This window comes from Pseudorasbora parva, chromosome 12 (genome assembly GCF_024679245.1).
Source record: "Pseudorasbora parva isolate DD20220531a chromosome 12, ASM2467924v1, whole genome shotgun sequence".
Classification (NCBI taxonomy): Eukaryota; Metazoa; Chordata; class Actinopteri; order Cypriniformes; family Gobionidae; genus Pseudorasbora; species Pseudorasbora parva.
In genome coordinates this window covers 34,758,525-34,784,897 of record NC_090183.1, presented here as the reverse complement: position 1 = coordinate 34,784,897, position 26,373 = coordinate 34,758,525, and the positions used below count along the sequence as shown (strand labels likewise).

Below are 26,373 nucleotides of genomic sequence, written 5' to 3'. Positions count from 1 at the left end.
AAAGTGGTATTGAGCTATCCCTAATTCACCTTCATGTTGCAAAATTTCAGTCTGTTCCTCACATAAATCTTAAGATTTTAGAAGAGTTGGAATATATAGGGCACAAGCTTTGTCCCTTTTGTTGTATGAAACGATAGCAACATGAACATTTATGTTGGATTAAGATAATTTTCTGGGGTGAACTGTTTTAATACGGTCTCTGTTGCCAAACTGTTATCAGATCTCTCTAATTGACATCTTAGGACATAGCATATACAGGATGAGCAGCGCTAGAGAAAATTAATATTTGACTTTGGTGTGAATTGACTAAAGTTATCTCAGTGGGCAAACGCAGACCAGCTGAATACACACATCATCACATTAACTCTTCTTGACACCAGGATGCTTCTATTCAGTTCTTTACTCAACTTTCACAGCAAACACTCCACAGTCCCAAACACTCACCAGGTCGATAAAGCTGCGCACCACCTGCCTCTGTTTGAGGTTGGTTTCGCCGTCCAGTGTGGCCGTCTCGATGTGACACAGGCGGTCCGGGTCGCTGCTGCTGAGCAGAAGAACGTCCGCAGGCAGAATCTCATTGCAGCGCAGACGAATGAAGTCTCCGACACGTACCTCCTTCCAGTATTTCTCCATATACCGTTTCTCACTCCTACAAAGGGCACAAGAAAACATAATAATTGTAAATGTAATTTATTCATATTGATGTAGCCAGGGAAAGAGGCTGTGTTATCTCAGACACCACTGCTTCCTATAGGCATACATGCCCTTCAATATTCAGATGATTCAATTTAATCCTATAGTTAAAATGATAAAATAAGAATCCCCTTACCATTTCTATGTTTGGGGTCAGAGACCATAATGTTGCATGTAAAATATTATCATTACAATATAAATCTTACCAAACAAGTCTGGCATAAACATGTTTGATGTATATTTTGACTTATACAGAATCGCATGCTAAAACTGTAAATCAGTGTTTCGCGACCCACTAGTGGGTCGCGGATCATTCTATAGGGGGTCGCGAGACTTTCTATGCATTCTCCTATTTTCGAATTTTGTATGTTGAATCATTATTGCCGTAACTTCCTAACGCTAATTCTAAACTGTCCTATCACAATACTGTATCACTGCCACGAACGGCTCTTTTTAAACAAGGTCCTACTCTCTTTACGCAAGCGTTTTACCCCGTTGCTTAGTAACGACAGCGACAATATAATTATAATACCTTCTGGATTCAAACCAGACACGAATATCCAGAACTCGCAGATCGCGCAATGAAGTTTCTCTTGCCATTCAGCACCACCTATCTTTGTGAGTCGGGATTTTTAAACAGTGACTGCAATGAAAACAAAAAGCAGGAATAGACCGACAACAGGTAGTTTGAGTGCAACGAGTGGCCCTTGTCCCAACTCCACCGGATATCCACTGGATATCATCGTTTCAGAGCGTCAGTCTCAAATGTCACATTAATGTGAGTAAAAATAAATAAATCAGTTTGCCTCATAGTCAGCGTAATTATTGAAAAAAAAAATATTTTCGTGAAATTAATGGTAAAACTTTACAATATGGTTGATAACATGAACTAATTATGAACTGCACTTTCAATATTTACTAATGCATTATTAAAATCTTGTTAACATAGTTAATGTACTGTGAACTAACATTAACAAACCATGAACAGCTGAATTTTTATAAACTAGCCTAGGTCTAAAATGTATGTAATTTATTTCCAGCCTTAGTGGGTCGAATTACTGGCATACAAAAAAAGTGGGTCGCAGTAAGCAAAAGGTCGAGAAACCCTGCTGTATATAATGTTTGTAACAAACAAATAAACAGTGTCCCGACAATTGGGTTGATTTACCCCAGCGATTGAGCTGTTTTAGCCCAGTGGTTGGGTTGTTTTTGCCCAGCGATTGAGCTGTTTTAGCCCAGCAATTGGGTTGTTTTAGCCCAGCAATTGGGTTGTCCTGTACTGAAAAAAAGTGTTTGATTTACATTATTTAATTGTGTACATCGGCCCCACATTAATCAATTGCGATAAACAAACTATTTTTTCATGTAACTTCAACATGGAATGAATACATTTTTACTGTCTCAATTAAGTAGTTTTAAAATGAATTTTGTGTGACTCCCTGACGTGATTCAGATATTCAATGTCATATATTTATTCCTCCACTTCAAATTTATATACTTTAATTTTACACAACTGAATTATAATACTGCACTAACTAGTTTACAAACTTTTAGCTAGCAATAACACACATTAGCATCTTAAATGCTAAGCATTAAAAGCGTCTTCAGAAAAGCCGTAATGACATTAGTTGTATTAGTCCACAGTCTAAGCAAATGCTCCACTCTTTTCCACAATGGTAACCCATAATCATTTAAATTCTTCTAATAATTAAAATATAATTTAATATTAAACTATTAAACACAATCAAGTCTCCCCTTTCTCCTTTTGGTCAAAAATACATTAAAAAAACGTTTACATACAAAATAACATTTACTCGCTCTTGATTTAGCCATATCCAAATCATACTGGGAACTAACAAGCCACACAGTTTTTTTGACAAAATGTATAGCAATTGTGTTGCTTTAGCTCATTTTAATCAAGCAATTTAAAAAAGGAGTGTATATATATATATATTATATATGTCAGTGTATCTGGATCTATGGGTGGATTACTATACTAAGGTAGAGAACTAAATTTCTTCTAGAAAGCCTCAGATTCATTGATTGAGATAATGGCAAAGAAATAAAAGATACACAGATGCTGGTGAAAAAAATACAAAAATAATTCAGAACAGAATGTACATCAAAAATGTATTCACTTTCACACAGCAATTGCGGAAAATTACCGACACCAGACTGATTTTTTTGGTAAATGCACATATATAAGACACCATTCACACATCAGCACCAACATACCGCTAAATTCTGTGATGTCAGTCATCAGAAATTATGTTTAAAGCTGCACCTTTGTCTTCATTCGCCCGCGTGAGAAAAAGTGCTTTAGTTCCACTATCTGTTCAATTTGACAACTTTTTTTGACGTCTGAGTGACACGAGCAGCATAAGGGGATGATCAAACAGAACATGATTTTGCTCTTAAAAACACGAGACGTGCATAATAATATCCAACTGCAGAGCCGCAGCACTGATGAATGAAAAAGGCAGGGTCTCAAGCGTGACACGCTGAAAAAGCTGTGAGACGTGGGGTAACGGTCAAAGATGTCCAACTAGTGCATATTTACAAAACTATTAAGGCCCCGTCCACACGAAGCCAGCGATTTCCTAATCCAATCTTTTTTTCCCCTCGTTTCAAGAAATATCTGCGTCCACACCAGATTAAGAAAACGGACTAAAAACGATGTAGTTTGCATGCCAGGCCAGTGTGTGGCGCTGTAATTCTGCCACAGAAATACACTAAAAACGGAGAAGAAGAGTTGTGGCTAGCAGGGGTATAGCAATGGTCGGAGGTGAGCCAAAATCTCAATAAAATAACAATAAATACATTTGCTACTTAACAGATGTGTTTTATTAATGCCTACACCTACCCCAACCCAAAACATACCCTTACAATAATGCAGATACGTTAATTAAATGACGCAATATTGATATTAGCTGTATCCGTAGTTGTATCCCTAAACTCTTTCACCTTGCCGGACGTAGTGTGATGACATCACCGTTTCAGAAAATATACGGATTCGCTGTACACACGAAGACGGAAGATGATCGTTTTCAGATTTACCCACTTTGGGACCCGGTTTCGAAAAATATCGGATTCATGCTTCTAAAACACTGGATCCGTGTGGACGAAACGCTGATACGGTACAAAATTTATACGTATACAGCTAAACGCGTCTCCGTGTGGACGGGGCCTAAAAATCAGCGGGGCTTACTGTAAACAACGTGGCATAATCACGATTGGCCCAAAGCAAAAATGTTGTGTCAGCGTGTTCGGAACTCGTATATGCTTCGTACGTGTAATCCTCATTCTGAACTCACACAGCATCATACTGGTAATTTACTGGTAAATTGCCAGAAACAATTTAACTGTAATTTGGAAAAGGTCATGCTCACACATGATCTCTTCCCGGTAATTTACCAGTAAAGACTGTATGTGTGAAAGGGGCTTTTGTTTCCATTCAGAGAGCTGTGCTGAACCATCTCGAAACTCTAAAGACAAGGTGTTCAATTTTTATAATTTGCTTTATTTACCATAAACATATTTTGTCATTTGCCTCTGATGCTTCTGTTGTTTCCTGCATTAACAGTGAACATATCTGTAAGCACTGAAAGTGAAAAACAACAAGACCAAACAAACTCCACACAGGACTGAACAATAAACAAACCACATCTGTGCCGTGTTCAAAAGTGGGAGTAGTGTTCATCATGGTGCAGGCCTAACATGATGGACAACATGACGCCTATTTCAGGAGGACAAAAATAATATTACAGGGCTTTGGCAAACATGGCTGCAGGGACTCTGGCTCTCTGAGACTGCTGCTAAACAAACCTTCCTTCTGTTCCTTTTCCCGCCCTTCCACACACAAGAGTGCTCTTTTACTGCCACAGAGAAACGTGGCAAAAAAACAGTGCACAACTTCTTACACAAAATCGGATTCAATAGTTGTTTACAAGGAAGGACTAATTATCCAATGTTTAAGAGGGAAAAACAGAAAATGTCACCTGTTGGCAAAGAGGAAAGGCCACCAAAATGATGGCCACCAGAAAGTTATTGACCCTCTTGATGAAAAAATTAATAAAAAAATCCCGTCCAACTTGTTTAAATAGCAAATGCACTCACACCCATCTGTTCAGCCATAGGCGTGCTGGTCTGAAAACGAGTGTTGTTCAGGTGCATTGTTGGCGCGTTGATGTTTTGAGGCAACAGAAAATGATGGCATCATTGACCAACAAAATTGCCATTTAAAAAGCACGTTAGTAATATCCACCTATAGGCGGGTACACAACATGCGAACACACTGCTTATTACACACAGGGATGCGCAGCAGCACACAAACAGTTTTTAATATTAAAATAAAAGGACTCCTCTCTGGAGAAGCATTCAGACTTTCCACTCGCAAATAGCGAATCTGTTTTCAAATAACTCTTGGTTGGTTTAATGCACGTTATGCCCAGAATACACCCATGACCAATGTTCCCTCTAATTTCTTTTCTCCCTGAGCAAAACTTCTCTATTGGGCGGACATTTTGATCACCTGAGAAAAAACATTCTTTATACCAACCAGACCCGTACAGCAAATGTAAACGTACACACACACACACAGGTTTCATCATGCAGTTAGAACTTTTAACTTTAAATGTACCATTTCTATTTTTTTTTACTCTTCATGTAACTTAGGTGATATATTAAATGACAACTCCGGTGAAAAATGAAACTTGGGGTATTTAACACATGGTTACTGAGTAGATCTTTCTCTGGGATTCATTTTCATGAAAATCGAATGTAAAGAGTTGTATCTCTAAAAACAGATTAGCTTATGACGCTAGTGTAAGGGGCATTGGACAGGCAAAATTAAAATCGCTAGTTAATACCACTAACAAGGCTCAAAATATGATGAGGGTCCCTACATGCAAACCGAAGCATTGAGAACTTTGTAAGTGTACAAAGAGTTTAATAAGAAGATACTTTATAAAGACAGTACATTACACGTTTACAGACAAATACACGTAGACGTTTACGTTTAATGTACTGTCTTTATAAAGTATCTTCTTATTAAACTCTTACAAAGTTCTCAATGCTTCGGTTTGAATGTAGGGACCGTGTTATTACCCCTAGGTTAATTTTATACTGGAGTTTTCCTTTAAATATATATTTTTTAAAAGCAGTTAATTCATATGTCAAATTAATCACATTTTAATTTGACTGAGAGTTGTTTTTTGTTTTGTTTTTTTACAATGCTGTTGACTGCCTTCTTTACCAAGAAAAACTATTAAAAATCTCCCCCACAATTCTTTAAAATAATATAATATATGGAAAATAGTTACACTGAGATTGATTTTTATTGGTGACAGGCTAATTTAAATGTTTGTTTATTACTTATGAATTTCTAATATTTTCTATATCAGGGTTTAAAAAATAATATTAATAATAATAATAATTTATGGAAAGGATTACTAAACAATCCCCTTGTGAGAAATAATTTATTAGGCTTACAATATAATATAATTATAACAGCCTATAATACAATATAAAAACTAATTGAATAATTTAAAATGATATAGGCCATCATATCGGTTTAAATGCTTCAAGTATATAAAAAAAACTGAAGTCATTAAATAGATCTATTAGCCAAGTATGTTCAAGGGAACACGTGAACTTTTTTATAGTTATCTAAATACCTCTGAAACCCAAACCACACACACATCTATTTAAACTGACATGTTACTGATGTTTTGTTGAGTTTGCAGGCTACACTTGTGGTGTAACATGACGGTACCATTAAAACATGACGGTGTATTTCATGTCTTTGCATTTCATATTGTCTCTCATACTGAAATATTTGGATGGCAAACATGACTCACACGTGACATAATTCTCTCTATGAAACCTGTAAGCCACATTCACCGGGTCTAACACTATAGCAATAACTCAATAGTGGTTGAACAGAGAACTGCAATTATTTCTCATTTAAAGTAGACTACAAACAAATGGATTTCTCCCCTCATTTCACATCTATGTCTGGGAGGCATTTTATTTTTCTGCACGGCCGTGGCATCACAAGTGCGAGACAGGGACAACCCTTTTGGACCGTGCCAACCACTTTCTAGTTGTTAAAGGTCCCGTTCTTCGCGATTCCATCTTTCAAACTTTAGTTAGTGTGTAATGTTACTGTTAGAGCATTAATAATACCTGTAAAATGATAACGCTCAAAGTTTAATGCCAAGCGAGATATTTTATTTAACAAAAGTTCCCTTTCAAAGCCTACAGCGAACGGCCGGTTTGGACTACACCGCTGCCCTTCCTTTAGGAATGATGTCACTAGAACCGTTTGTTGACTAACCCTCCGCCCTTAATATATTAAGAGAATGGTAGCACACAATAAACACAGTTTGTTGCTGGAGTGACATGCATGTTCCTCATGCCTGCATAGATTTGTTCGCTGTGCCGCTGCTCACTGCTCACGGCCAAACATTCACTGCCAAAATGCGCAACGAAGAGGATCCGCAGAGGAAAAAAAAAAAAAGGTTCTTACCAGAAATCATCTTTTCGGGACTATTTTGGCTACATAAAGGAGGATGTTGAACAAAAAGAGGTACTTTGCATGGAGTGTCTTGTGGCCACAAAACAAGAAAACACCACCAATTTGTCTGATCACTTAAAATGGCATCACAACGATCTTTACGACGAATACAAAGCAGGGCACGACATTAATGCTTGTCCGGGACATGTGGATGTTTTGAAGGGACAAGTTAAAGATAATTTTACTTGACTGACGGACAAGAGCCTGATTAAAACAAAAAATAACAAGCGAATCACCAAAATGCAAGAATGTTTGTTCATCAATTTAGTGTAAGTGGCGATCGATTGTGGATAATATATAATGAACTGATGATAATAAGCTCGCGCTGTTCACGCTCGTGCAGCCTCTCAACACTAGAGCGTTTTCCTGAATACCATCACGACTGACAATGACACTGATTTCATATGACAGTTCCATAAACAACTAATTAACATTCACTTAGTCACTTACATTTTAGATGCAATATTTATTGTTTTTGTTCTATTTCAGCAGTGAAAATCGTTCACAGCAGAACCGTAACTCGCCTCACTCATAGCAACAAGTGTGAACGATTCAGCGTTTGAATGAATCGTTTGAATAAACGACTCAGTGACTCACTCATTAAGATGGTCACCTGCTGCCACCTACTGGAGGTTTAGGGTGCTTTCACATCTCTAGTTCGGTTCATTTGGTCCGAACCAAGGGCAAACAATTATACATTGTTGCATTTTTCAGATTTTTGGTTCCTTTTCACACCACACTGATTGCTTTGGTCCGAACAGTTGAAACGAACCAAAACGCAGGCACGTGACAACATCCACATCACTCATTGGCCATGGCGTATTTCCTAAACTGCTGTTTGATTGGTCAGAATTTACATGTGGGAAAATTCCAACAGAAGAGGCAAAGCCAGCAAACTATAATAACACTATGGCGAGACGACTGCGCGGGCCAGTTTTGTCCCTGGCAATATTCTATTACACTGTGTGTATTTACCACAGTATGCGGACAAAACATTTCTATAACGAAGCGCGGATGCGACATGAAAACAACGTTCTAATGCACTGCAGACGGCGAGCGTGCATCGCTCGTCACTTCAAGAGGAGGCGTGCATTAATTATTAACTCTTGAGATGCTCATCTTCCGAAAATATTGCCAACGATCTATCAGGTAATAATATCATGCACACAATGTCAGCGCAGCTAACTACGGCAGCTGGTTCAGTCCAAAAATGATCAGTACTTTTGCAGTTGGTTCTGTTCGAGGTCGGATCACGTTCTCACCACAAACAAACCGCTCCAGAGTTAGTTTGAAATCGTACCGAGACCAGCTCTTCAAGGAGGTCTCGGTACGCTTGTTTGGTCCGCTTTTGGTGCGCACCCGAGTGCGATTGCTGCTTTCAGACCTGACCAAACGAACCGCACCAAAGAGGGAAACGAACTCTAGTACGATTCAACCGAACTAAATGAGGCAGGTGTGAAAGCACCCTCAGTTTCATGTTTGCACATACTTTCCAACATTTCTTTTTGTCACTTGTAATGAAGCTTGCTTATTAGTGAAATTATTTATATCACGGAATGGTAATTATTGACTTTAGCCTGGATTGATGGCTCTTAATAATCGCAATATATATCGTTAGGGAAAAGAATATCGCAATGTAATTTTTTTCCAATATCGTGCAGCCCTACCGTACAGATAAGTAAATTGTGTGAAAAATACTGTTTTTTTACACGCGAAACATGAACTCATGTTATATTGCACACTGTAAAAATAATCAAAGCTTCGAAAACATGCAAAGAACGCGACATTTAATGGGGTGGGTCCTTGTTTTTGTTCTAGGCGTGGTTGTGTTTATGAGGCGCAGTATAACATGTCTTACTTTTTTTTTTTTTTAAATGCCGTATTTTTCTTATATTCCACACCACTGTCTCCGCTGTCCTTTTAATAGCTTGTTTGCTTCCTGCTTCTATGAAGGCCATCCCTCCGAAAAACGCAATGGTCTTAGATTGGTTAGATGGCCAAATGTAGTTTCATGTATTTTTATTGGCTGAAGTGCCAAGCACAGGTCGTCTGGAAACACCACGCCCCTTACCATTACGGGCAGAAGTCACATCTGGAGCAGTGTTTATGTTAATATCAAGGGTTTATGATGTCACCAACCCAGGAAGAAGCTCGTTGTAGTCCAAACCGGACGTTTTTGCAGACAATAAACTGCCATAAGTTTAAAAGACAATATCTCTGTTTGCATTGAACTTTCAGCGCTGTAACTTTGAAAAAAAGTGAAATCACATGCAACCACCTCTTTAAACTCGCAAAAGTGGATTCGGACCCGCCCTAAGTGCACCTGTGGCATGTGGTTCAGTACATGCGCTCAGATAATTAAAATAGAGCCCTAAATTTCTAAAATTATTGGTTATGACAACCAGTAAGCTAAATGCACTACTTAAAATTGTTGTCTCAGAAAAACAAAGACAGAATGACATTTTTGTCAGAATATGGAAAGCTGTGTGCGTAATGATGAATCACAAGTTGCGTGGGAATGCTCCAGAGAGGTATCTTCGAAAATCTGCTGAGAAATATAATAATAAATGTGCCTCTACCACAGTGAAGCACGGAAGAAGAGGTGTCATAATGTGGGGAGCCGTTTTAGATGCAGGCTTTGGTGAGCTACTTCACTGTGAAAAGTAATTTAAAGGTGCCCTAGAATGATTTGAAACTATATTTTAAATTGATCTCTGATATCTACATAGAGGGTATGTGGCTTATTTAAGGTCAAAAATTGTCCAGATACAGTTTTACAGGTCCATTTACAACCCTAGAAATTGTCCCTAGGATGTAATGCTCTGTTTTTGCCTTATTTGGAAGAGTCATGAATATTATTGCAGAGTTCTGCTCTGATTGGCTGTTTCACTGCACTGCTGCTCAATGACAGCTAACACATCTATACCACCCGTCATGGCAATGATTTTACAATAATAGCTTCTTAACTTTGAATGCAAAATAAATAATCATACTTTAATTCTCAAAAATGTATATTTATTTAACAAAATGACTATTGTTTCAACTTAGATGGTGAAGATGAAGTTAGCTACAATGATCAACTGAGCGATCTGTAAGCAACTAAACAGTAGTAGTAAACGTAGTTAGCTTTTGAGTTATGTGTTTATGATGAAATATAGGCAAATTTAGATTAGAAGCTGACATGCAAATGTTGGGGGCGTACATATTAAGGATCCCAGCTATTGCATCACAGTTGGCGTTATGTTGAAAATAGGCTGTTTTTCCGTGATGTTTTCCACAAACAAGATTTATATATGAATTAGGAGGCAATGGTGTTTGAGGCTCACTGTATGTGATGTCCATGTACTGAACTCTTTTTATTTAACTATGGCAAGGTTAGTTAAATTTTTCATTCTAGGGCATCTTTAATGCTTTTGGATTACAGAAGAATGGCTTGCTTCCCACAAATACAAAGTTGTATCTAAAGAGGAATGATCAGATGTTATTTTTCAACTAGATATGCTTCTGCCCATATTGCAAAGACAACAAAGAAGTGGCTTTAGAATAAGTCTATCAGGCTCATGGTTTGGCCTTGGTCTGAGTCCAGATTTGAACCCTATAATATTTGGTCTCGCATTAATCTGAACCTATGTTTAAACGCATTACTGATTATAGGCACATGGCATTGTGGGCCAGTAGTATCAGACAGTGTCCAGCTGTAAGTAGATAAACATGCTCATTGAGAGGAAGCAGAGACATATTAGGGTGGTCATGGGGATGTTGCACAGAGAAAGCAATTCACAATCTAGCTTATATTATAAAAAGAAAGATATATATTAGATTAGAAATGTATGCCATGTTTTATGTCAATATTGGAATACAAATTAAGAACAAAGCCTATAGTTTACATAAATAATAGCATCCAAATACATCACAAATATGGAAACATTTGGATTTGCCTTAAATCAATTTGTTCTGGCTTGAATTTTATATAGCTACTTTTCATTTTTATTCTTATGTTCTGAATACCATTAAATTTAAAGGATTTATTGTGGTGTGAAGGGAACTAATAGCCTAATACCCATGTTTACATTTTTATAATGTTTGCAAACATTCGGCTTTACTTCGGTCTACTGGTATTTTACATTAATATAATAACAAAATGCAACTTAACTTACAGGTCAGTCTCAAAAAATTAGCATATACAAGCGTTATTTTTTGCAGGTGTTATTTTTTATAACGCTTGTATACCACAGCACAATTTTATGTGTATCATATTTTTTTAAACATGTAGCAAACGTTTATAAAGTATCTTAAAAAAAGTTACTTAAATTACTAAATTTCTTTTAAACTGTTTAACTGACAGTAGCCTGTGGACTGTAGACTGTGAGTGTGAAACGCTTTGATTCATGTCCAGGCAATTACAGCACATTCAACCCTGAGGATGAGCTCTACCTTATTGCACTTTCAGAAATAGGGTATGTCTGGATCACATTTGTGGTTGTGAGTTTAATCATTAGAGACGTGGTTCCAAGTTCACATTTTGAACATAACTGAATAGTCTCTCATCAATAAGTTTATATAAAAAAAAATTATAATTAAAAAAAGTAGTAAAATTTGAAATGTGGCCTGCTTTTGGCAAGGTAGGGAGGCTATTACAAAACTACAATAAAGAACAAGCTTATTTTTGGTTCAACTGGGGGGTTGTCATCAAAAAGATGACAAACCATTCATTAGTTTAGAGTAGTAAGATTTTTGATTGTTTCCCTTATGCTCACCAAGGCTGTATTTAATTGGCATTAAATAAATAATAATGTGAAGGAAAAGTAAAATTTCAGAAGCCATTACTTTTAGAAATCATTTTAATATACAGATTTGATGCTTGGATAAATATTTCCTATTATTATTATTATTATTATTACAATTAAAAACTGTATTTAATATTAATATAATATTTTATCTTAATATTTTTGTCGAGACCTTGATAAAAAAAAACATGTTTTATAAATAGAAAGTTAAAAAGTTAATCTTCAACATTAAAATAAACACTAAACGTAAAAAAGTAAATCCCCAACAGTCACTTATATGGTAAACTCTTCAGTCATTGTCAGTCTGAGTCAAATCATTACATTGGGCAACTCAACCAACAATGCAAAGATTCAGGATTCAATGCTTTTATTGTTATTATGCATGACATTGTCTTACTTATGCATCTGTTGTGGTTATTGTATGACTATTTTAATTCCTTTTCAATGCAAAGCATTTTGAATTACCATTGAGTATGAAATGTGCTATAAATAAATTTGCCTTGCCTTAATAAACTCTTTCAACAAAAGTCTATGATCCCTTTAATACTATAATATATGAATAAATCAAGCAAAACTAATTGTATTAGTCCACAAACAGAGATTGAGATTTAGCTCTGCTAAAATGGAAGCATTCATCAGATGGAGAGGCGAATGTATGTGCAGACAGGGTGTGCTTCCTTATGCAATTTTTTTGGCATACTCACAAAGATAATCCCCAAGCATTCTAAATTTAAGTGTCTGGCTCTATGCTAAGTGGCGTGCAGTCATGTGTTACAAACAGCAAACCCCCATGAGGAATCAGGGATAGTTTTTATTTACCTCTGGTGAAAAGGTTGAGGTCATACCCAAGTCTCGTCTACAGAGGGGGGAAAAAGATCAGCGATTATCTGTGGTTATTTTTGCAAATATCCAATAGTTTCATTAGCTGTTATGAGCAATAGCAAACACTGCATTATTTGAAGAGCAGAAACCACGATGAGGGATATATATAAAATATCCTAAAACAGTTAATTTAGGAAGAAATGTGCAAAGAGATGCAGTTGGGAACGGAGACGTGTGGATTTACAAGCACAGTTCTGCATAAAAAAGGCCACTGAGAATGAACTTTCTTAAGGTCATTTCCTTCAGTGAAACAATGTGGAAACGGTCCACCAACAAGACTTCCGAGAGAAAACAAGCAGCTCAGCAGAATAAAGGCTTATGGGTGTATCTTGTCAACAGAAACAAAGGTTGTTCTCTGAAAAGCAGATTGGATCCTCCCTTTACACCATTACTGCAAATCCAGATGGTCCTACATACAAGCCAATAATGCATCACTGCCAAAACTGCCGAAGATACAGTTATCAAAGAAAGAAAATAACTGAACAGACCACCCAAAGCAAGCCTTCTAACCACTGACAGAAACCAGTGTGCATGGAAAAGCTGAGTGGGACAGAAGTGTCATGGGAGCAGATGGGGAAAAAGAAGGAAAATTGTGGATGCCAAAATGTTGCAGCAATAAACGCAGATTATTTGAACACCAGTGTTAATTTTGTGATTTTGTAATTTAAAAACCGTGACAGTGTGTTGTTTTAGTCAGTTTTGTTTGAACGAAAATGTTATTAATTGGGCCCATTCCCCAATTCTGTTTTATACCCCGTTCTCCTTGCCCCTTGAAACAGAGGGGTAGGGCTGAAAATATTCCCCACACCATTAAATGTCATCATATGTAGTCACTAGCTCCTACGTCAGGGGTGGCACCGATATTCATCAAAAAGAAAATGACCTCCTATTTTTTGTTTATGACTCATGACATTAGTTCTATCAAATGAATAAAACTACACGCAGACACACAGGATTCATACACTGAAAAAAAGTGTTGGAGTTACATGATTTAATTGTGTACGTCAATCTCACATGACTCAATTAAGTTAAACAAACATAAATTTGTTCATGTAACTTCAACATCATCAAATTAATACATTTTAAGGGACTTAATTAAGTAGTTTTAAAGTAAATTGTATATGGCTCCCTGACATGATTCAGATGTTTAAAATCATATAGTCATTCATCCACCTCAAATTCATCTATTTGAATGTTACACAGCTGAATTATAATACTGCAATTGACAAACGTTTAGCTAGCAATAGCACATAACATCTTAAATGCTAAGCATTAAAAGCTTTTTCAGCAAAGCCATAATGACATTAGTTATATTAGTCCACAGTCTAAGCAAATATAATTTAAATTATTCTAATAATTCAAACATAATTGAACATTAAACACAATCAAGTCTCCCTCTTTCCAATCTTTCTCAAAAATACATATATTTTATGTATTTTTGACACTTTTACATTTAAAACAACATTTTAACAACTCTTGATTTAGCCATATGCACGCTGGCAACTAACAAGCCCCACCTAGGTTCAGTTATTGCAACAAATCATTCAACACAAAACAAATGGATTAAGTTTGACTTCAATTTGACTTCTATTTAAGTGGACTGAACACAATCAAATTAAGTTCGGACAAATGTATAACAATTGTGTTGCTTTAGCTCAGGGGTCGCCAACTGGCGGACTCCGGTCCGGATCGCGAGATGCATCCATCCGGACCGCGAAGCCGTTTGACACACTGAAATAACTAAATGCCAAATGCGATTTAAAATAAATAAATAAATAATCACATTTATATCAGGCAGCTCAGTAGAACCGTTTTTCCTATGTTGCCACGGTTGCGTTGACAGGATCTCACAGTGGACGCACACATTACGAGCGAGCTCAGTTTTGAATCGACTACTGACAGAAGAAATTCATGATGAGTGTATCTCTTGTAGCACAGGGTGAAATCAGTATGTACATGGAGGATTGGAGGGAAATATAATATAAATGTAATACATCGTGCAGCTCTTCTGTCAGAAGTCGATTCAAAACTGAGCTTGCGCGTATGTGAGCATCCAGTGTGAGATCCTGAGACGCGCCCATGAGCTTCAGTCCGGTGTGCGGCTACGTTACTATGCTCACTACATGTTTAGACGCGCATTGAAGAGACTGAAGAAAACGGCGCGCAAAACAGAGGCTGAATCAGAAATTGGCCCCTTAACCCTCATTCACTATTCCCTACGTTTGTCCACTACAGTTCACTTGAAGGAGTGAATGAAAACGAGTGCGTGAAGTCGGACTGCTGTTGTGTGTACATCGGCTGTACACCCTATTGCGGTGCAACATGTGAGTACACTCAAACATGTCCACTGTGGTTTTGGACGCCACTACAAATGGCTGTCCCCTCAAATAATGCCCTATTTAGGGTATAGGGGCGATTTCTGATTCAGCCATACACATTTTAAAGACCCCTTTATCCTCAGCAGTCTGAGGTAAGGGCGCAGAAAATAAATGAGCCAATTTCTCACATGCACTGAAGTTCAGACAATGTAGCTATATTCACTTTTTTATTATTATTATTTTTATTTTTTTTTGGAACAAGGAATGTTTATGCTTCCATTCCATCTTTAAGTTCAACTCAGCTCAGCCTTTTGAGAGGCTATTTACGTTTTTCTGGATTTAAAGGAACAGTTGAAATAAAGAGATAAAATATTTTGTGGACTTTTTCATTTTTCCAACACTGGTGGCACCTTATTTTTGCCTGTTTGTGTTTCTGGATGATATTGCAAATGATTTTTTACCAGTGCAATTTTAAGCACAGAGAGAGCAGTGCTGAAGATAGTCTCTACCTAACTAAATGTGGGCTATACATGTGAATGAACATAACATTATGTTATGAGATTTCTGTTTTGTTTTTTAACCAGGAGGGTTTGTGTTCATTGATTGTTACTGTTTATCTCAGTTCAGCAGAAAAAGCACTTTAGTTGCTAGTAATGTTGAAATGAATGTATTTTCAGTGCAGATTTAGAGATGAAGGCATTTTTTCATTCATCATATTTTTGTCAGACATGGCTACTGGTTGAATTAGATATTTTGTACCAATGCAAACAGAATAACCTCAAAATTAAATACATTTTTTGAAGGATTACCTATGTTTCCTTTAAAAAAATGAAAAGACATACTTTATCTATATGAGAACATATTATATTTTGTTCAATAAAGACATTTTAATCTACACTAATTTCTTTAGTCTGGCAAAAAGACATCGATTCATGTTTTTAGGTATATAACTGTCCGGACCTCGGCTGGTGAGAAGGTTTTTTTTCTGGACCCCAAGCTATTTTAGTTGAAGACCCCTGCTTTAGCTAATTTTAATTAAGCAATTTGAACAAGCAGTAAAAATATATCTTTTTTCAGTGTATCGCAACAGTCTTTTTGCGGTTTAATATTCACAGACACTATCGCAATTGATTTAAGTGTACCAACTTTTTATTAAGTCATCAAATTTTGACAAGTTCCGTTATACAGTAAATTCAGTTATGACTGGATTCCACAATTTCGTCCGTGTTTTCATAGGGCCCTACATGTTGCCGCTGTATGCATGGTGATTTCTCATACCCTTTGTTTGTAGAAATGTCTTAGTCAATGGTAACTCCGCAAAACAGAAGTGTGTCAAACTGTAGCAACACCAACCTGATCAAAATAATCACTTTATAAAGCCTGCTTTATTATAACTTTAATGGCTTTGCTAAAGACATGAAAAAAAACAAAACAACCCTCAAACTACAGTCAAGGCCTGTGTTGAGGACTTCCATATAGATATCAATTTTCGAATTGTACCAGAGATTTACAATTATCCAAGGTGAACCTGAACCATCTCAGCCTGCAAAAGCTCAAAATTCCTTGAATTCCTGCCTCCTGTCCTCTCTCAACTCCCGAAGAAGTGTTGATATCCAAATCCCCAGGACACCATGTCACACTGTAAACAGACTTTCAGAATAATGGTGCAATATTTTTTGTTATAAGCATTTGAAAAAAAAGCGGCAAGAAACACAATAGAAAATCTTCTGATCCTGCTGCTGCCCACCGAACACAGGAAAGGAGGGGACGCATTCGCTTTCAAGACATTTCTATTGTTTTCTGATCCCTCTGTCTCGCTTGAAAAATGACTTGCATTATTTTACGTGCAACACTCGATACCGCTCTAAAACACACAATAGTCCATGTCAAACTGTCAGAGGGGAGGTTATGAAGGTTTTTAGTCATTTTCCAGAATAAAAAGAAAAGAAAGCCACACATATGTTCCCATCACAATGATCAAAAACAGACTTTACGGTTACATAAAATTATTTTTATCTTACATAACTCTTTGCTCCTGTCATCCAACATGAGCATCTGCCCTGAGTGCTGACATCTCAGAGACCCGGCAATGTTAACAAATCATTGATATGTCTCCAAGTTGTGTTTACCCTGAAGCTAAATAGGAACTCGATTTGTGTAGGTGTCCCCAAAAATAGTCCTGTTTGTTTGAACAGGATGACCCTCGGAAAAAAAAAAGGCATGTACCATAATGCGCACAGCCGATCAGCAAAAAAGTAAATGTCATGGCTTGGCAGAAAAACCTTCAATTTATATCTAATATGGTGAAAATATGAACATAAGCATGTCAAAACAGCATTTCATAACAAGAAGTCACAGAGAGTGCCTGCATCCTCTGCTTACGCCTAAGGTCAGAGTTGGACGCGTTCCTACACACACACACTTCGCTATCTTTGTATATTCTGTAACTGTATATTGTATCCCTTTACATTAACACTATCCATCACTGCATTTTTGCAGTGATGGATAGTCACTGCAAAAATGCTTAAACCCCCACAAATACAGCCGAGTTGTGCTTGCGTGCTTCTAGTAAACACAGAAACTGGCGAACGGCGGCCGCAGCTTTGACTGCGACTCTGGAAAACTTGGAGTTAAGAGTTAAGATTTTCTCTGAGAAAAGAACGGCACTGAAGTCATTCTTAAAAAGATGAAGACGTGTTCTGAGTTTTGCCGAATAGATTAGCACTATCCTATCGCATGCAGAGGGAGTTTGAAAGACAACCGTTTATCCCGCCTCTCGGATTGAGCTCTGTCAAAGGCGAGTTTCCAGTCCAAACATCTTGATGTGGGTCTGACTTGTCAGGCTACCTTTTGTACAGTTGAAAGGTTGCATGGATATTAAAGCTTCTTTATTGAACCATCAACGCCAAAAAAGAACCTTTATTTTTAAGAGTGTAGAGAGAGTGTTTCTAGAGACGAGTCTAAACAGTGACTAAAATTACAAAAAATGAGCAACCATGGAACACACTCGGCTTTACTAATCAACAGACACTTTCAAGAAATGGCACCAAAACATTTTATAATAGGGATGTCCCGATCAAGTGTGTGCCCCCTATCTGATTAGAGTCACTGCATATTGAGTATCTGACAATACACATAACTCAAACCATCATGTACAAGGTTATCCTAAAAGAAAACTTGCTACTCTCTGCCCTGACAATGTTCCCTAAACTGAATTATTTATTTATTTTTTCATCACAGAACAAAGCTCCATGCAACACAGCCAGGCCAATAATGATGTGAATGGAGGAGCACTTCATCAAGACCTTGTTATAGCCAGCCCAAACTCCGGACCTTTCCTGAACCCTATTGAAAACCTCTGGAATGTGATCAAGAGGAAGGACACAAGGCCATCGAACAAAGCAGCGCTTCTTGAGTTTTTGGACCAGGGGTGGCATAAAGTCACCCAACAGCAATGTGACTTGCTGGTAGAGAAGATGGCAAGACACATGAAGGCTGTGACTGAAAATCAGGGTTATTCCACCAAATATTGACTCAACTCTTCTGAACATTAGTAAAATAATTAATACAAACACGTTTTCATTCATTATTCAAGGTCTGAAAACATGGTATTTTTTATATTTTATTCTGACAAGTTGCCATTTTCTGCAATAAATGCTCTGAATGACAAGCCTGACGTGGTCATACTCAATTCTAGTCAGAATATGAGTCTGAAACTGCTCCATTGGGCTGTGATTATGGGGCGTGTTTCAACCGAACCAGGAAAGACCTCAACCGGATAGACCTACAACCAATCAGAGCAACAAAGCGAAGCATTGTGAAATGTCAACAGACAGAGCTCAACTGCACTGTGTTGCCAAGTCCGCGTTTTTTCCCGCGGGTTGAAGCCGAACTATTATGTGATATATAGACCCATGAGTGTGAATATTAGCAGGCAACCTTGCCAAAATAACACACATTTTACCCCCCCCCCCCCCCCCATAAAAAAAAAAAAAAAAAAAAAAAAAGATACACAGAGCACTTACCCAACATGATCATCATTTCTGAGAGAAATTGTGAAGGTGAATGCAGATACAAACAAGCTCTCCGTTTAGGATTTGAACAAATATAATCCAAGCCCCTTTGATGACGTGCATGATTACGTTACTGTTTATCATCTGTCCGTCATCGTCTAAAGCCCGCCCTGATGATTTCATTGGTCCAAACAGTCTCTGTTCAGAGATAATTACTTCTCTATGGAGCGAGGCCAAACCGAACTGCCAGACCTAAAAATGTTGTGGGCGGGGCTAATTTCGGCTGGCATCCAGGCTACTGAATGACAGCTGTTAACATGAAATTTGGAAGAAATGTCAGTGATTTATAGAATAAAATAAAAAATACATTTGACTCATACAAATAGTAAAAAGTAAACCAGAGAAACTGCTAATTTTGTATTGCTCCCTTAATTTTTCAGTATTTAATGTAATAATGGTAGACACTGTAAACAGTTTGGTCCTAATTATGAATATAGGACTACTATAAGCTGAGCTCCTTGTGTTCTGTCTTCCGGTTTGTATTTCCACAGCATAAGGGTAAGCTCTAGATTTATGAATGAACCGCTCATTGAAAAATTTCTACTGGCATTTGTTATGACATCCACTTAAAACATTACAATGCTCATGTGAACTTGCTTTCATACTTAAGTTTGGAAGTAGGAGTACGTTTCACAAATTCTCAGCACTTAAGACTAAAATGGCACTTTGAGAAGCTCGATAAATATGGGCCAGAGTGTTACAAAGATAAAGATATGGTCAATATGGTGACGACCATATTATATAAATATGGTATTGTACCATATTTGTTACATTGTTACAAAACATTTCCATTTCAAATAAATATTTTATCAAAGAATCCTTAAAAATGTACTATGGATTCCACAAAAACATTGATAAAATGTTTCTTGAGAAAAAAAAAAAAAAAAAAAAAAAAAAAAAATCAGCATATTAGAATGATTTCTGACCAATAAAAAAAACTACTGGAGTAATGATGCTAAAAATAAAGAACATTTTAAAATATTCAAGAAGAAAATATTATTCAGAATTTAAACCACCCATAATAATATCCACATTACTTTGAATAAATGACTTCTATTTCTCAGCTGTTTTGAAGTTTGGGTGCATTCAAAAGCTTAATCCATGGATGAGGCAAGATGCAAAGGATGATGAAAGAAAGAAGAAATTGTATAATATTCCTTTATAACGTTCTCCACTTTTACATCATTCTGTTGACCAAATGCACAGTGCTGCAGTGTTCAACAACAAACTGTTTTGAGCACAGAAAGCCTCTCCTATTAACATTAAGATATTAAACTTTTACTTTACTTTAAAAAGGCTAGTTTAAACAGATGTCTGTAGTTATAATGTCGTGCCGGGGTGCCATGCACACATGAAAAAATACTGAGATACAAATCATCCTGTCAAACCCAGTGGAATTGCTAGAGAGAAGAGAAAAATGTGCCAAACCATCGATCAAATCACATTTGCATTCTTCAAAACATCGCACTCATTAAATGGAACAGTGTACTTTACAGTCCAACCAGTGTCTATCAGTTCAAGCATGAGTTCCCAACACGATCTCATGGTAATGCGTATCAATAGTACGTGTGTGAAATCTCCTGGAATGGATACGCCAAATTGAGTTTTGGCGTGCAAATGCTACGCATGCGCGTGCATATGATACGCAATTTATGGCGTGCATATAACACGCTCTTAGGGTAGGATTAGGGTGGTGGAGTGGGGGGGTCCGTATGTGTAATACGCCATAAAGTGTGTATAATATGCACGCGAAAAAACGTGTACCATATGCACGCCAAAACTCATTTTGGCATACATTCCACGAGATTGCACACACTTACTATTTATATGCATTTTCGTGATATCGGGCTCGAGTTCCTGTGACAAACTTTGCAGTCATATTAAAGGTCAAATCAGGTTCATCAGGGATGACATCATACCTCAAATCTGATCTGCCACAATTCAGTGTTGCTTTGTTAGCAATGGGAACAGTTTTCAAAATAGTCATTTGCTTGAGAAAATTCAATCAAGCCTAGCCTTGAGAGCAACACTGACACAGCACAAGCTCAGATTGTGGAGTCTGTGAAACACTGTGGCTTTTGACAGAGTTGATACATAGGCCTTAACATGGCTGACAGAGCAGCTTTTCATCAAGAAATACAGTCTCCAGGCTGACTCTCTGACTCTGAAAAACAAACAAGTGGAAGCCCTCAAAAGTGCAGATGAGAAACAGGAAGGCTGATCTCCAAACAAGGCTGATTTTTCACCAGCAATACTGTCCTTCATGTCTGTACGAAGTGAAATTACTCGACAAGTCTTATCTGCTAAAGGACCAGTAGCTCACGTAGCTGGAGGTGGACATGAATAGTTTGTTCCAGCAAGTTCACACTGTAAGCACACTGTGTTTATAACCAAGGACAAAACTGAACTTAAACGTCACACAAAAAGACGGCCTAACTTGATTATCTGACACACTTTCACAACTAGGGGTAATTATGTTTGCCACACAATGCCAACAATGACAAAGGAGCAGAATGCCACTCACCCCATTTTTTTTAAAATTTGAAGAGGTTTCACTTTATCAACTAAATGAGCAACTAGCTGAAAAAGTATTTAAATATTATAAATTTTAGGTAATCACAATAACCCTGCACTCAACACAACATCCAGAGAATAAAGACATATATGGGGACAGCTACAATTGCATAATACTCCTAATACAAATAACCCTATACTAGATGTACATTACAAATATTTTAGAGACAAACAGTAGACAAACAGATAGCCAGTTACTACACTCATTGAAATTCAGTGACAAAACAAGAGTATAGTATGACCCCTGAAGTGCACAATCATATCCACTACTTTGACAACACTCATTTAAACAGTGTAATATCACTACAGTATGTCCTTATGTGTGTCATATGAGGCATTTTAAACAAAAAAAGTTACCAGATTTAAAATAAAAGTTAGCACTAACACCACCACCACCCAAGATTCCCAGCATGAGTCTCAAAAACCTAGTGAGTTGGCAAACTAGACATTTAACAAATAGCATTTGACACTCAAGGGCTTTTCTCCCACTGCGTTTAACCCTGGGTTAAAGTCAAGTTTAACCCAACCTTGCAGTTTCAGGCTTGTAGCCTACATTTCAAGGCGATTAACCACTTTTTTAAAACCCTTGTTCCAAGAGTTGCAGGGCCAAAGGTATACAAATAAAATGAAATGCTGGAATGTAATTGGTTGTTTTTTGCAACAAACAACCGATCATATGCTGACATCAAGGGGCAAGCATTGAATAAAAATGTATAGCACTCTCTTACATATTGTGAGGTATATTGCAGAGCAAAAAAGCTTATTTAACAAGAAAAAAATTATTGTGGGACTAGGCAAATTTTATTATGTTCACATATCAATTATTTATAATAATGCAATGTTGAATAAAAAAAAGGATCAATTTCGATTTTATTGTGACTTTAAATATGAATTCAATGTTTTGCCTTTAGAAACGTTTCATGTGCTACGTTTATCAACGTTTAAATGTGGAAAACGTTGTGTCATACATGTTACATCGAGTTTTAAAAGTATATTTGAGAAGATTTACGACAGCCAGAGCAGATTTATTGGAGGCTATGCAGCGACAACTGGGTGGTAATTTGACAGGTGATATGTGAAATCTCAGCACCTCAATAACATCCCTGAAGAACGTATGGACAATGTGAGATATGGGAAAAGATATACCAGGACTACTTTGACCCAGGGTTAAAACTTGTAAGTGTGAAAAAGCCCAACAGGTGCGCGTCAAAAAAATGCAGATCCCCAGACTCCTCGGTCAACAGGTAGCCTAGGCAGGCCCACAGGTCGTTAGAAGCAAGGCAACAATCGTAGTAGCAGTTGTGTCCATCGTCGACTAGTTGAATAAAACAAATACACACAGCTTTATGGCAGTTTACTCTGGGTCAGTTTTTAAACACGTGCTTACCTGCTGTAAACGAGACAGTCCATATGATTTATTTCCTTATCTGAACGGTGTCGTCGGTAATCCTCCCATAAATCCTTGATAGCGGTAACGGACAAAATAAAAACCACAGGGGCAAGAGCCAACTCTGGTTGAAAAGCATTGACCACAGGCACAAAATTCAGCAAGGCTATGAAAACAAAATACACGTTGGCAAACCGGTGGAATTGCTCAAATAGGTTCTTCGGTAGGAAAGAAAGCAAAGTGTATTTTGTGGTTTTGATCTTATTGTTTGCATAGTGTCTGTTGGGGTTATCCCCTCCTTTGGTATGGTCATACAAAATGTTGGCGTGTACAATCCTTGTTTTGCTCTCCTTTTTGCTTTTCCTTCTTTTATGCTTTTTCACTTTGGTACTTTTCGTTTCTCCAGACTCTCCAGTCTCTCGCGCCATACTTCGCCCAAAACTTTTGTCTCTTTTCCTTGAACAAATAAAAGATGGTATCTATGTAATCATGCTGATACTCCTTGCTGATGTGGGACCGAATGAAATGCTCTTCACTCTGTTGTATCGTCCTCACCCATCGCGTCAGTTCTCTCCATTTCTCTCGTTAACACTGAAAAGTTTTACAGCGGCATCTTTTTTTCCCCCCTCAGTAAATGAAGATGCTTTAAGGCAGGGCCGAGTGATTGCTCTGTTACACATGTACAACATACATCATTAGGATAAACCTATGGATCAGTATTGCTGTTATAAGTCCATCCATATGATTGTATATGCGGGGTTTCACGCAGACCGTGTTGAAAAAACAAGCCAATCACGGGAGGTACAAAAATAACGTCACCGCTGACGGAAACGAAGCCCCGCCCTCTCACCAATGAAACATCTTTACTGGAAGTGCCACGCGTTACCAACCATTGAGAAAACCGTTTCTCATGAAAGACGCAAGCATAACCAGTTTTTGTTTAGAACACGCCGAAATACAGCGGTTGTATCTAATCAGTAGTTATAATGTTACATTTATATTTCACGAAATTTTTTAAAAATAATTAATTATAATCACTCTTTACTTTATATGTTCTCTTGAACTTCAGAAATGAACCAGGATAGATCTTGCCTGAGATTAGTTTCTGAGAAGATACAGTAAATAAGGCCTACTTATAACGGACATTTCTGGCAAATATTGCTGAATATGTTGCTTAAATGAAACTTAAAACATTCTCAACAACTTGAAACAGAGAAATGAACCATTATTGAATAAAATCGTTTTTTTTTTTTTTTTTTTTTTTTTTTTTACCTGGATATGAAATGCACTGCACATTCACTGAGAGCAGTAACTTATAAAACATACAATTTAACACATGACAGGGAGGATGACACAAGCAGACTACACAAACAGATGACAGGAAGGACGACAATTAAAACAACAGCAATAGCAGTAGACATAGACAAATGTAAACAAAGTCAAAAAAAAAATTGTTGGCACAGACGAAACAGCATCATTTTTACAAAGAAAATTATAATCTTTTTTTATTTTTAGTCTTTATAATGTAAGATTAAACTTGTTAAATTTCGAGAAAAAAGTAGAGATCTGGAGAATAAAGTCATTAAATATCGAGAATAAAGTCATTGTGTTTTGAGAAAAAACTTGTTATATTCCAAGAAAAAAGTTGAAATAAAATATTGAGAATAACGCATTGGATCAGTGTTCATTGCATACTGATAGAGGACATGACAGAGTTGGATCACTTAGTCAAGCTATATTTCAGACTTTCTTTCAGTAACAAAGAAATACTATCAACTTTAGCAAATTATGACAGAATTATAATTAGCATTCGAACTTTAAAGAGAATTTGCAAGCAACTTGACCAGGCAACTGGCATTTAGGTTCTTATTGCCAGACAATTCAGAGGAAGCTGGCTGTGGGTCAGGGGTTCTCCGAGATGTATATAGTACCTTTTGGTAAGAATTCTATGATCGTTGTACAACGAAAGTTCCTGTCATTAGACATGATTTCCAAGCTGACTCTTGGAAAGCTGTTGGCAGAATTTTCCTGAGTTTTTTCTCGGAAAACAAAGACTTTATTCTCAATATTAAATGAGTTTATTCTCGAGATTGTATCTCAACTTTTCCCCCCGAAAGTTTAATCTTGCGTTATAATGACTTTAATCTCGAGATGCTTTTTTTAATTTTTATTTTAAATTTTTATTTTTTTAGCTTGGCCCTAAGCCTCTTCCGTACTAAATGGTGTAAACAAAGAACATCAGCATAATACTAAATTATCTTAAGAATGACTGAAGACAAGGCCAAATGAAAATGACTCATAACATATGGATCCCCAGGGACCAGATAAAATGATTTCAATTTTGTACTGTTTGTGTTAATATGATTTACTTATTTACAGTTACCCTAGTAATTGTTCAAATAATATTTTTTTTAAGTAATTATAGGGCAATTCCAGCGTTATGGATGTGACATTTGAACTCATAATGACAGCTGAAATGTCTCAGTAAAAATCTATTTCTTACAATATTTATATTGGCAATGCATATTCTCAGAGCACCCTATCTGGGGAATTGACAGCAAAAATATTATTTTCTAAATTATATTTAAGACCCCCCAAAAAAGGAATATAGTTGTGCGTTATGGATGTGACAGGAAATGACAGTGTTTTCAGTGTACTGTTCGATTTTCTTTAAAGTCTGTGAACTTTTAAGTCTAATGTATAAATATTGCTATCCACATGAGGAAGGGGTCTTATTTGAAAATAAAAATATCAATGTATAAAATGTATATAAAATTTATGAAGTGTATCATGAGAAAAAACAACGTTATGGATGTGACAAAACCCTGTTATGGATGTGACGAGTCTGAAATACACATAGAATCTGTTTGGAAAATCAACGAACAAACCATCATGGCACATTTGTTGACACATAAAATTACTCTAAATGTTAATTTAATAGTAATCTAGTTATATCAATGACTCATATGAAGTAGCCTGACCTGATTTAGTTGAGATAGCCCATTCTTTCATTGTCTCAGGTAAGATGGGTCTTAATCAACATGTAAATATCATGACAATAAAATGACTAATATATATATAT

At 36.9% G+C, this 26,373-nt stretch overlaps 1 protein-coding gene across 2 annotated transcripts in view; it reads right to left on the bottom strand.

Moving 5' to 3' along the window:
- The window catches only part of atp10a (ATPase phospholipid transporting 10A), a 73,064-nt gene extending 49,159 nt beyond the window's left edge, over nucleotides 1–23,905 (bottom strand). For both annotated transcript variants that reach the window (XM_067459968.1, XM_067459969.1), the window contains exons 1-2: nucleotides 23,292–23,905; nucleotides 445–649 (exon numbers count right to left, since the gene is read on the bottom strand). In XM_067459968.1, the coding sequence (XP_067316069.1) occupies nucleotides 445–649; nucleotides 23,292–23,719 (633 nt within the window). In that variant the 5' untranslated portion in view covers nucleotides 23,720–23,905. The remainder of the gene's footprint in view (nucleotides 1–444; nucleotides 650–23,291) is intronic.
- Between the last annotated feature and the right edge of the window lie 2,468 nt (nucleotides 23,906–26,373).